This window comes from Vombatus ursinus, unplaced genomic scaffold (genome assembly GCF_900497805.2).
Source record: "Vombatus ursinus unplaced genomic scaffold, bare-nosed wombat genome assembly UNPS02014789.1, whole genome shotgun sequence".
Classification (NCBI taxonomy): Eukaryota; Metazoa; Chordata; class Mammalia; order Diprotodontia; family Vombatidae; genus Vombatus; species Vombatus ursinus.
In genome coordinates, this window is record NW_020954567.1 from 20,351,255 (window position 1) to 20,364,017 (window position 12,763).

General features: G+C 35.7%; 1 protein-coding gene across 1 annotated transcript in view; it reads left to right on the forward strand.

Annotated features, from left to right (window-relative positions):
- The window catches only part of XPR1 (xenotropic and polytropic retrovirus receptor 1), a 220,640-nt gene that overhangs the window by 159,453 nt on the left and 48,424 nt on the right, over positions 1-12,763 (forward strand). Inside the window, exons 10-11 of the mRNA XM_027868455.1 lie at positions 137-308; positions 1,395-1,589. Coding sequence (XP_027724256.1) covers positions 137-308; positions 1,395-1,589 — 367 coding nt within the window. The remainder of the gene's footprint in view (positions 1-136; positions 309-1,394; positions 1,590-12,763) is intronic.

The following is a 12,763-nucleotide window of genomic DNA, read 5'->3' on the forward strand; positions in this document are numbered from 1 at the left end:
TGGTTTAGCAGCGTCTGTGTTAGTAGCCAAACCAATCACCTGCTGCACGATATGACATACATGAATTGGAAAAATTAAAGATATGATGATTTTTTCATGTTTCCATGTTTGTGTTTTTTTTTTTTTCTTCTCCCAGTTCCGAGTGTTCACAGCCCCCTTCCATAAGGTAGGCTTTGCTGATTTCTGGCTGGCCGATCAGCTGAACAGCCTGACAGTGTTACTTATGGACCTGGAATATATGATCTGCTTCTACAGCTTTGAGCTCAAATGGGATGAAAGCAAAGGCCTGTTGCCAGATAAAATGGGAGGTAGGGGAAAAATACGCATCCACACTTGAGACTAAACTTCCCCAAAAATGTTGGGAATGCTGATTAGAAATTGTTATTCCCTGGTGAAAACATAATATCAAAAACTCAAACATTTTGTATTTCTTTCTTGCATTCTTATTCATCTGATATAATCTAGTTTTTAAATTTTGTGTTGTAATGATTATAGCTAATATTTATATAGTGCTTTACACAATTTATAAAATAGTTTGTATGCATTCTCTCTCTTAAGGTTTTTCAGTAGCCCTCTGACTTAGGTAATACAAATACAACTGATTATTCTTATTCTTATTTATTCTTCTTATTATCTGACAGACAAGAAAACTGAGGTTCCAAAATGTGAACTGTTAAGGGGCAGGGTCATGATTCAAACCCACATATTCTGACCCTGTGGATGTTCTAAATTTAAACTATTTACTAGGATACTTTGTAATTTCACTCTAAGAACAGTGAAAACCAAAAGAGCAGATTGTCATAAGATCTTTCTGTTTGTATTGCAACTGACCTATTGCAAGACAATCACTTTTCATCCTTGCATTGCTTCCTGCTTAATTTTGGTGAAACATCATTCTAAGCTAATTAAAAAAATGCTGATATCCAGAGTTAGGAAGAATACTTTGAGGAAGTGGTTATTGTTTTTGTTTTTTTAAAGAAACTTCTGGTTATCAAGTAAACTGGTTGCCTCTGCAGTTTTGGACAGACAAGCCTTATAACTTTTATATACTCTAAAGGAGGACTTTTGATTCAGGAATAGGAGCCTAGAGAAAAAATGAGAAATCAGAGCTTTCCAATAGCCACCCTGTATTCTAGCCTTTCTTCTCTTGTTCCTCCTTTGAACTAGCTGACCACTAAAAAGTTTGGTGATAAAACTTATGGAGAAGGAAATGATCTGAGAATTCATCGTTCCTCATTGTATAGAACGGTAATGTAAACGTGAAGCATCAATGTCAGTTAAGCAATAAACTAATCTACCCTTCTAGAAAATATAAAGAGATTGAGGTAGAATGGGAATGTAGAAAAGAAAAATATAAAATTTGTGATTTGTTTCTTCCTTTGAAATCTTCACAGGAACAGATATTTGCCACTCGTACAGCTATGGAGTGCGAGCCATTGTTCAGTGCATTCCAGCTTATCTGCGATTCGTCCAGTGCCTGCGCCGGTACCGAGACACAAAAAGGGCCTTTCCTCACTTAGCTAATGCTGGCAAATACTCCACAACTTTCTTCGTGGTGACATTTGCAGCTCTTTACACAACTCATAAAGGTATTACATTGATTATGAAGAAGTTTTTGAAAACCTTGTGTTTTTTCTTATTCTGGCACTATATCCATTTGTTACGGTTATCTCTCATTAAGATTCCAATTGCTCAGATCATTTTCCTGTGGGCTCAGGTGGTGTTTTATCTGCTTTATCCTTCCAAGTTATCCTAGTATTATTCTTCGTATTCAGTAATGCATAATTACTGAGTGAAAAGAAGCAAATCAGCAACCCAGGATGGGAGTAACTCCTGAATAAATGAGAGGTCTTGATTTATATGCACTCGGTACTATGCTGTGACACTTCAACATTCCATTTGCTTCGGTCAGATTTCCTGTTCTTTTTTGAAGCCAGGAGAGACAAGTAAAATTTCTAGGAAAGAGTCCCCTTTGGCTGTCATGCATATTTTTCTCTCTCTCTTTTTCCAGTGCTGGAGATTGTTTCCAGCCCATTTAACTGCAAATTGAGCTCTCTGATCCCTCTAGTTTCCTATCTCCGCGGAAACCACGGTTATTACCTGATTTGTTCTTGTGTTGTAAAGGGGGGAAAGCTTTTCACTCGAAAGCTGCATGCAATCATTCCAATTTTTTGTATACTTTTCCCAAGTATTGTCAGTTCAAAGGCTCCCTCCGTTTCACTCAAAAATACCCCTTTTTTGTCTACAGAAATCAACATTTGCCCATACACTGTAGGTTAAATTTTCATCTGCAGGTTATAAAAGGTATTTGAAAAATAATGATAGCTAACTTTTATGTAGTTTTAAGGTTTGTAAAGCACTTTACTTATGTTATCTTATTTGATCTTCACAACAACCCCAGGTGGTAGATGCCATTATTATCCTCATTTTACAGATGAGGAAATTAAGGCAAACAGGGATTAAGTGACTTGCCCAGGGTCATACAACTAATAAGTGTCTGAGGCTGGATTTGAACTCAGGTCTTCCTCACTCCAGGCCAGAAGCTTTATCTGCTGAACTCTCAGCTGCTTTTAATTATTTTGGTGAGATTCTTTCTGTGAAAGTATAAATTTTAGGCTACTCAGCTGGCACTTCAAAGATACAACTAATTTGAAATATGTCTGATGGTACATAGAAAACTGGGAGGGCACATTTATTGATATAAACTATAAATTTAGACCAACAGAGCAAATAATAGAATATATTTCATAGTTGTGAGGAACCTCAGAGGTCTGTTAGTCTGAACCTTACTGAAGCCTGAATCCCTTCTCCTCTCTATTTATGTATAGATAGATATCTACTATAAATAAAGATATCTATCTCAAGATAGATGTCTAGAGCTATTTGTACTTTGTAGATATCTAGCTATATCTATACAGATGTCTATGTCTATCTATCTATCTATCTACATGTATATATACACACATATATGTATGTATAAATAATATCCTTCATTTGAAAACCACTAGTATTAGGGAACTCTCTACTTCTCAAGGTAGCCAGTTCCCTTTTTCTTTTTTTTTTCTTTTAAACAATTCTAATGGTTAGGAAGTTAGTAATTGTGTTATACTAAAATCTGTCTCCTTGTAAACATTGGTCCCTAGGCTTATATTCTGAACCAAGCAGAATAAATTTAATTCTTTTTCTATATATATTAAATTCTTCCAAATACTTAAAGACAATAATCAAGTAAGTTCAGTTCAGCAGCAGCCTACTAAGCCTGTACCATGTGCAGAGCATTTTGCCATGCTGAAGGATATACAAGTTTACATAAGACAGCATCTACCTCTACTCTCAAGGACATTACAGTCAAGTCACAGGATCAAGCAGAATATGTAAAAGGCATAGAATTTAGGATTTACAAATGGAAAAGACCTTAGGAGTGATCTAGTTCAACCCCCTCAATCTATAGGTGAGGAAACTGAGACCAGAGAACTTAAATGACTAGCTTGTGTATATGTATATATTTGTATACAGGTTGTCTCCCCCATTAGGTTGTAAGCTCCTTGAAGTCAGAGACGTGTCTTTTGCCTTTTTTTGTATCCCCAGCACTTAGGCACAGTGCCTGGCACATAATAGGCACTTAATAATTGTTTATTGATTAATTGCCCAAGTTCTTATAGATAGTAGGTGACTGAGGTGGGGCAGAGCTCCTCAAATCCAGTATTATTTCTACTATAGGAGAATGTGACACGTACTTAGAAAACAAAATCAAATTAAAATAAGGCCTATTTCTGTAGATATATTTTATGGTTTACTGAGTACTTTTCTTACAATATCCCTGTAAAGTAGGTAGTGCAACATTATTTTACAGATGAGAAAACTGAGGCCCAGCAAGGGTAAATGATTTGCCCAGAATAGATCTCAGAGCCAGGAGTCAAATGCAGGTCTTCTGACACCAGAACTAATATTCTTTCCACTGCACCAGCATAAGTGCATTATTTAGATTAAAATAAAGTTTTGGAAATCTTAATGGGAGGAAAGTTGCTTCTAGCTAAAGAATCAAGGAATGGTCCATAGAGGAAATGGTGTTTGAGTTAGACTTTAAAGGATAGGTTAGGATTTTATTAGGTAAAGAGGCAGAAGGAGAAAGTGTAATAGAGGAAGGAAAATTCTGGACATGTTTGGGACAGAAGGAGAAGTCTAGATTGTCTGGAATGTAAAGTATGAGGGGTGGCATCAGGTTATTGGAGAACCTTGGATTTTATTTAATTGGTCATAGGGAGTCACTTCAGATCTAAGCAGATCTGTGCAGATGGAAAATTTTTGTGGCAGTGAAATGAAAGATTTCTTGAAAGAAAAAGAGAACGAAAGCAGGAAGATCTGTTAAAAGGCTATTGTTGTAGTCAAAGTGGTGATAAAAGCCTTTACTAGACCAGTGACTATGGGGATAGAAAGGAACTGGGAGAGATGTGAAAGATGTTACTAGGAATAGAATCCATAGGACTTGGTAACAGGGTAAGCGAAGGAAGACTCACCAAGGTTTCAGACATGTGAGAAAAGATAAATGATTGGAAGAGAAAGGGGTGGGAGGAGAAGGAGAGGAACTCACATGCAGTGCTTGAAGCTTTGCCCGTCTTTGATCTTCAAACAACTCTTCAAGGTAGGTGCTATTATCCCCATTTTGCAGATGAGAAAACAGGCTGAGAAAGGTTAACTGACTTGCCCTAGGTCACACCTGATAGGTTGCTGAGGCAGGAGTTTAACTCTGATCTTGTGGACTACAAGTCCAGTGCTTCCAAGTTCACCATGTCACTTAGCTACCTCTGACCACCAATAAATATAGTGAATTCAGAAGGCATATGCAAATGGAGATGTTTAGACATTGATGATTCCAGCTGTCCCTGGAAAGATGTCCTATAGGCAGTTTGAGCTGTGAGTCTTTGTTTTTATTTTCTTTTCTGAAAGGTGAGTTTTCACTTTCACTTCCATTATGATCATCAGAAAATGATATCATTGTCTTTTTTTTTTTTTTTTTGAAGGCAATTGGGGTTAAGTGACTTGCCCAGGGTCACACAGCTAGTACGTATCAAGTGTATTGTCTGAGGCCGGATTTTAACTCAGGTCCTCCTGACTTCAGGGCCAGTGCTCTATCCACTGCGCCACCAAGCTGCCTCAATATCATTGTCTTTTGAAATATACATCGGCTTTCCACATGTTTAAAATAATTTTTCTCCTCACTGAGAAATCATTTGTCTTATTTTAAAAATTTAAAGTTATTTTAAAAATAATTTTCTGAAGGAAATGTTAGGTGGCACATTGAATTAAATCATAGGCTTGTTGTTTGAAAAAAAAATAAAAGACAAGTTCAAATCCTGCCTCATACATTATTGGCTTTGTGAGCCTCTATCACTTGGCTTCCCTTCGCCTCAGTTTCTTCATCTGTAAAATGAATTGATAGCTTCTAGAGGGTTTCTTCCATTCCTAACTCTTTGATCCTATGATCTGAAGATTTTTCACGTATATGAAAAAAGTGACTTAGGTTTTACTCATTTACTTTGGAAATTTAGAGAAGTCAGTTTATCAGTTATAACAAGAAAGATCCTTTGACAATCAGAAGCCCTCTGGTTGTCTGTCTTTGTTCTTCCTAGGATATGGATTGCCTAATTCTGTAATGCCTGGAGTTTACATTTAGAAGCAGTGTTTATTACATTGAGTCGTCTTGTTATCTGAGTCACATTATTTTTAGAGGTCTGGTAGGAACTAACTATTGATGGTACCAACAACAAACAAAGTTTAAAACCTCCTCTAGAATAAATCTTAGCTACTCTTCATAGCTATTAATTTTTCTTATTAAGCCTTCAGAGGTTCTGTTGTGAACAAGAGTTTTTCCCATCAGGGAGGAATTATATTCTTTGGCTCTAGCATTACACCCCAGATGATTTCATTTCAAATTCTCAGGATCTCACAATGAACCAAAGAAGATCAGGGCAGAGTCAGAGGTTCCATACCTTTTTTAGTTATCTGGCCAAATACATACAAACCAAAATTGCAACATATTACTTAACATTAATGTTTTACCAGATACTTCTAGCTTTTTTTAGGTATAGTAGTAAAACATCTTTTAAATGTGATTTTCCTAGAGCTTTGATATGTCTAGAAGAGTACATCTCCAAATTTTATAATGAAAGTCAATAGAAAATTAACTATCAAATTTTAGACAGTTTCAGAAATATTTGAGGATAATTTTTCATTTTTACATATCATAAGGAGTCCTTTTATTTTAAAATAATCAAAAAAGAAAGATTTTATCAATGAAATATTTCCAGTGTCTTACCGTTTAAAAAAAAAGATCACCCCATCACCAGGCCTGATGGCACGCACCTATAATCCCTATTGTGAGTTGAAGTGGGCTCTGTGTGTTGGGTGTCTGCACTAAACTTTGCATTGGTGTGATGGCACACACAGGAGAGGTAGGCCCCTGGGCTGCTGGGGGAGGAATGAGCCAGCTAGGTTGGAAACAGCAAATTCAAGCTCACCTTCCTGTCAGTGGTGGGATTAGGCTTCCAGCCTGGGTTAGATGGGGAGCTTTTTTTAAAAAACAAAAACAAAAATAGCTTCCATGGTGTTGTTTCTGATGGCCTACATTATTGAATCAGCATACTTATTGATCTCCCTATTTCCAGTGTTTAAAGCCCTCTTTAATCTCACTCCAGCCAAAGAGAAATCACCAAGAGCTATATAACTCTCCTTTGAGGCTCTACCTATTTAATGTCAAGAGGAACACTCAAGACTTTCTATAAGAGGAACCACATAATGTTTGTTTTCTCTTTGGCAAAGTGATAGCAAAATACATGTGATTCTTATTAAGATGAAGTGGGAGGTAAAATATCCCTGTGCACACCTTAGTGCTGGCTAAGTAATCTAATCTAGATCTATCCCTGTCTATCCCTCCTGAAAGTTTCATGGTCATAGAGACCATAAATTGCAGCAGGTGCTGAAGAAGGGATGGAAAAAAAAGCATTTCAGGTGGCTAAAATTGGGGGTGCTGAAATGTGTTTCCTCATTTCCAGGAAGGGAAGAGGGAATAATATGAAAGGCTTATTTATTCCTAGGATTAAAGTAGTTGACTTGTTGCCCTCTCTATTCTGCCAACCATTTCAGGGCAGAAAAATGGCAGTGGGTTGGTAGGAAAGCAATTAAAGACTAATGATCCTCACTTGATCCTACCATTTCTGTTACTTGTCCTTTCTTTTTTCTACTAAATTTGAGAAAGCCAGTCACATTCATTGCTTTCATTTCCTCTCCTCTTACTCAGTTCTTTTTTTGGCCATTAACTTTTTTGAAAAGAAATTTATATATTTTTCCAATTACATGTAAAAACAATTTTAATATTTTTTTTTCAATTTTGGGTTCTAAATTCTCTCCTTCCCTTCCTCCCCTCCTTCATTGAAAAGATAGGTAGTTTGATACATAGGTTATACATATGCAGTCCTAGAAAACATATTTCCATATTAGCCATGTTGTGAAAGAAAACATAGACAAGAAAAAAAAGAAAGTTTTAAAAAGTATGCTTCAATCTTCATTCAAGCTCCATCAGTTTTTTCTCTGGAAGTAGATAGCATTTTTCATCCTAAGTCCTTCAGAATTGTCTTAATCATTGTACAATATTACTATTATTGTATGCAATGTTCTCCTGGTTCTGCTTACTTCATTTTGCATCAGTTCGTATAAGTCTTTCCAGGTTTTTCTGAAAGCATCTTGTTCATCATCTCTTATTGCACAGTAGTATTCTGTCACAATCATATACCACAACTTGTTCAGTCATTCTCCATGATGGGCATCCCCTCAATTTCCAATTCTTTGCCACCACAAAAAGAGTTGCTATAAATATTTGTGTATATAGAGGTCCTTTTTCTTTTTTAATCTTTATAGGATACAGACCTAGTAGTGGTATTGCTGGGTCAAAGCGTATACACAGTTTTATAGCCCTTTCAGCATAGTTCCAAATTGCTCTCCAGAGTGGTTGTACCAATTCATAGTTCCACCAGGAGTGCATTAGTGTCCCAATTTTTCCACATCCCCTCCAACATTTGTCATTTCCTTTTTCTGTCATATTAGCCAATCTTATAAGTGTGAGGTGATAGCTTAGAGTTATTTTAATTTGCACTTCTCTTCTGAAAAATGCTTGTTTATATTCTTTGACCATTTATCAATTGGGGAATGACTCATATTCTTATGTATTTGACTCAGTTCTCTATATGTTTGAGAAATGAGGACTTTATCAGGGAAACTTGCTATAAAAAGTTTTTCCTAGATTTTTGCTTTGCTTCTAAGTTTGGCTGCATTGAATTTGTTTGTGTAAAAACTTTTAAATTTAACGTAATCAAAATTATCCATTTTATATCCTGTAATGTTTGCTCTCTCTTATTTTGTCATAAATTCTTCTATTATTCATGGATCTCACAGATAAGATATTCCATGCTCCTCCAATTTGCTTATGATATCAACTTTTAAGTCTAGATCATTAACCTGTTTTGACCTTATCTTGGTATACGGTGTGAGATGCTGGTATATAACTAGTTTCTGCCAACCTGCTTTCCAGTTTTTCTAGCAGTTTTTGTAAAATAGTGAGTTTTTATCGCAAAAGCTTGGATCTTTGGGTTTATCAGACACTAGACTGCTGTGGTCATTTACTACTGTGTATTGTATAACTAATCTATTCTACTCTCTTGCCCAGTTCTAAACACCGTATAATCTGACTTTCAGCCTCATCATTCAGCTGAAACTGCCCTCTTCAGAGTTACTAGTAATCTCTGAATTGACAAATCTAATGGCCTTTTCTTAATCCTCATCCTTATTGACCCCTGTGCAACATCTGACATTATAAGTCACCCTCTTCTCCTGTATGTTTTATCTTCTATGTTTTTGTGATTGCTTTCTCCTGTCTTTCCTACAGCTCCTTCTCAGGCTCTTTTCTGGTTGTTCTTCTGTGTTATGCCCTCTAAACATGGGTGCCCCCAAGGGTCTGTCCTGGACCCTCTTATCTTTTTCCTCTATACTGGCTCACTTTGTGACCTCAGCAACTTCCTTGAGTCCAGTTGTCCTCTCTCTGCAGTTGATTCCCAACTTCAGCCCAAACCTCTTTCGGGAGCATCCCCAACTGCCTTTTGGACATCTCAGAGTGAATGTCTTGTAGGCATTTCAAACTCAGCATGTTCAAAACAGAACTTTTCCCCCCAAATCCTCCCCTCTTCCTGACTTCTCTGTTCTTTATCAAGGGGACCACCATTCTTCCAGTTACCCAGTCCTGTAACGTCAGGGTCATACTTGACTCCTCACTCTCATTTATTCCATGTATACAATCTGTCTTCCCAACATCTCACATTTCCCTTTCTCTCCACTTAGACATCCACAACACTAGTTCAAACTGTTATCACTGACACAGTTAAGAAATGCCTGTTGACTGACTGGTGAATTAAATGAAAATTTTCTTTTGCTGAGAGTTGAGGTAGGGTAGATAGTAGAGACTAAAAGTTAATTGGTTTGCCCAAGGTCATACAGGCAGTAAGTATCAGAGCCACTTCAAATCTGTTGCTCTTTCAACAGTTCAGTTAAATTCTGAGGTCATTTGTTAAACGTCTACTATGTGCAAGATACTCTGCTAGACACTAGGGGCACAAAGATGAAAATTAAACCGGCCGTGCCCCTTGCTCTCGGTTTCTTCCTCAGTAGACTCCCAGGGAATAAAATATCCTTTACCTTAGGACACAGCCCAAGGACCCAGGTCTGTGCTAAGTGGATCTTACTTGATCTGGGGATTTACTGCTTGAGAGTTAGGATGGGATTAGAATCCAATCAGAGGACCTGAGCTTTCAGAATAGCTAATTCCTCCTCAAATCACTAACTGAAATCTGTAGTTGTTAGTCTTTGAATCCATAGCTGTCCTGTAATGTAGCTGTTTGTTAGTAGAACATGATGTTAGGTTTTTAAAAATCATCTAACAAATAGTGTAACAAAAAATTAAAGGAGATACTGATTATTTGGACCTGATATATAGTTGTGTGAAATACTTTTCATTTTCTGTGGGTTTTTTTTTACTTAAACTATACTAAAAAATTTGATTTGTCAGGTTACTATTCTCATTTATTGATAATAATAGTGAGTTAGATAAAATCTGGTATAGCTGCCATTAGAGCTTAATTTCTGTTCATTTCTTTTAGACAGTAAGTAATCCCAAAAACTGAATTAGGAAACATTGAGCTTAGATATCTATAGATCTAAGACAGTAGGTTTTTTGTGATTACTGATGTCGATATTTTTCCATCAAATTAGGAGTACATTGCAAAGGTGGGCTTTTTGTAAGAGAAAAAGGAGTTAGACTTGATAGAGAAACCTTGCTTTTCAGACCCAGTGACCTTGATCTTTTCTGAGAACCATCTTGCAACAGTTACCATGGTAACAGCATTGTTGGGGGCATTTTCATGATTGTTTCAAAGGTTATTTTTCCTGTTGTGTTATGTCAATAACTGTATGATTTTATAAGAATAGAAAGTATTCTGTGCCTCTAGATCATATGTACAAAAAAAAGTATAGGCAGCCTATAGATTAGAAGATTAAGTATAGAACATTAATAATAAGAACATTAATAATAAGAATTAATAATAAGAATTTAACACCTTTTGTGTTAAAAAATGGAACACACTATAAAAATTTCAGCATTCTTGATTTTTCTTTATTTTATACACAAAAAAAATCTTTAACTTGTCAGCTGGTCTCCGTATTTTAAGTATTAATATTTCAACGCAAAGATGCATTTGAAACAAACTCCAAAAGATTTTTTTTTTTAAGGGTAAGTACCCACAAAGATTTGGCCATTATGAAATGGCCATTTTGTAGTCCTTGGAGTTTCTTGTCTCTGTCATCTAAGAAAAAGAACCAAGAAGATCAAATAATAGAATAAGCTATTGTGCTCTAATTTCTAACCTGCCAAGGAAAATGACATTTTGTTAGGATTTTCTGGTTTTTTTTTTTTTTAGTGATAGTTTCTAACCTCTCCTTTCAAATTATTTATTAATTCTTTTGTAGATTTAGCTGTTTGATGCTCTCTGACTGTGGAACAAATCAAATCTTCACAATTATTGTTCATTTTGCTTAAGGCTTTTGTTAGGTACCTATTCCTAACCTAAGAATGGGGTTTTAGACTTTAAAACACTAGGAAAAATAATATTTTGTATTAGGATATTTTCCCCCAGTATCTAACTCTGATGTAGATGTCCTCTGTTCAAAATTCCCTTGGGATCATTGTAGTGGAATTCTCAGTTGTTTGAATAACTATTCATTTTTCTGTATTAGTAAGTCCTTCCTTTCTGGAATACAGCCAATCTGTTACCCTACTCCCATGCCATATAATATGCCAAACTTTAAACTGTTTTGTTTTTGAATGAGTTAGAATCGCAATTGTACTTTGAGTTTATGGTAGAAAAATTTTCATATCTTCATTGTCTTCAATTAAAGTTCTTTTTAGATATAAAAAAGTCACAACTTCAGAAAATTTAGCTAGGTCATTAATTTTATAGTGAACTAATTATTAAAAATAGTCTGAGTCTGTGGCCCTTACATAATTTACCCTGATAAAATTGTTTTAAGGAAAATACCAAATAAAAAGTTAAGATTCTTTTTTCTAATTGTTTAAATGATTTTTAAAAATAGTTTCCAATTGATAATTTTTGTTTCAGTACTTTTTCTGCTTATGGGGTTCAGGTCTTCCTTTTAGCTCATTCTGGCTATGTGATCCTGGACAAGTCACCTAACCTCTCAGTCTTCTAGACAAGTCTATAAGCTGTAGAAAACGCACTGACCTACATCGGTAGAGAGAATTTCAGCAACCTGGAATTCCTTATGTAGGTGAAATCAGAAGGTCTAGTCCCTATCCTTATCTCTTTAAAAATAACACAGATTCTCTCAGCCAGATAACATCTTGGGTGTCATTTCTTTAGTCATCTTTGTTTTTAAAACCGCTTTTACAACGAACAGCTGATGTTTAACATTTCTACATAGGTTTTTTTTTTTAAGATATTCATGTACATAAGGGACAGTATATGTTTATATATATACTGTTGTAATGAGGCATGGAAAAGAGAAAGGGGTAATTTTTGTGTTATCTAAAATAAGTGGAGCTATAAATTGATTATGGCTACAACATATGGAGGAGTTTGTCCATGGAAACAATTATAGAGAATTTTAAAATGGTTTCTTTAAGACATATTTTTATGGTTTTTCTTGTTGCCTACCTTAGATTTTATATTACATTTAAGTTGCCATAATCAGTAAAAGTTATAATTATCAAGTTATTTATTATTGATAGATTTTATAAGCATAATGAAGGGACTATTATTATTATTATTATTTTGCTTTTTGATGAGGCAATCAGGGTTAAGTGACTTGCCCAGGGTCACACAGCTAGTAAATGTCAAGTGTCTGAGGCCAGATTTGAACGCAGGTCCTCCTGACTCCAAGGCCAGAGCTCCATCCACTGCACCACCTGGCTGCCCTGACTATTTCTTTTTTAAAAGTAATTTCCCCCAGTATCCTCTCCCCTCCCAGAGAGCCTTCTCCTATTACAAATAATATTTTATAAGACAAGAAAAAGAAGAGGAAAAATTTTGTATAATTGATCGATACATTGAAAGAAAACCAAAAACGTGCTATACCTGTGGACTTTACAACCTCCATGAAGGAGTAGGTTTTGGAGCATCCTCTCATTTCTATGAAGCCATGCTTG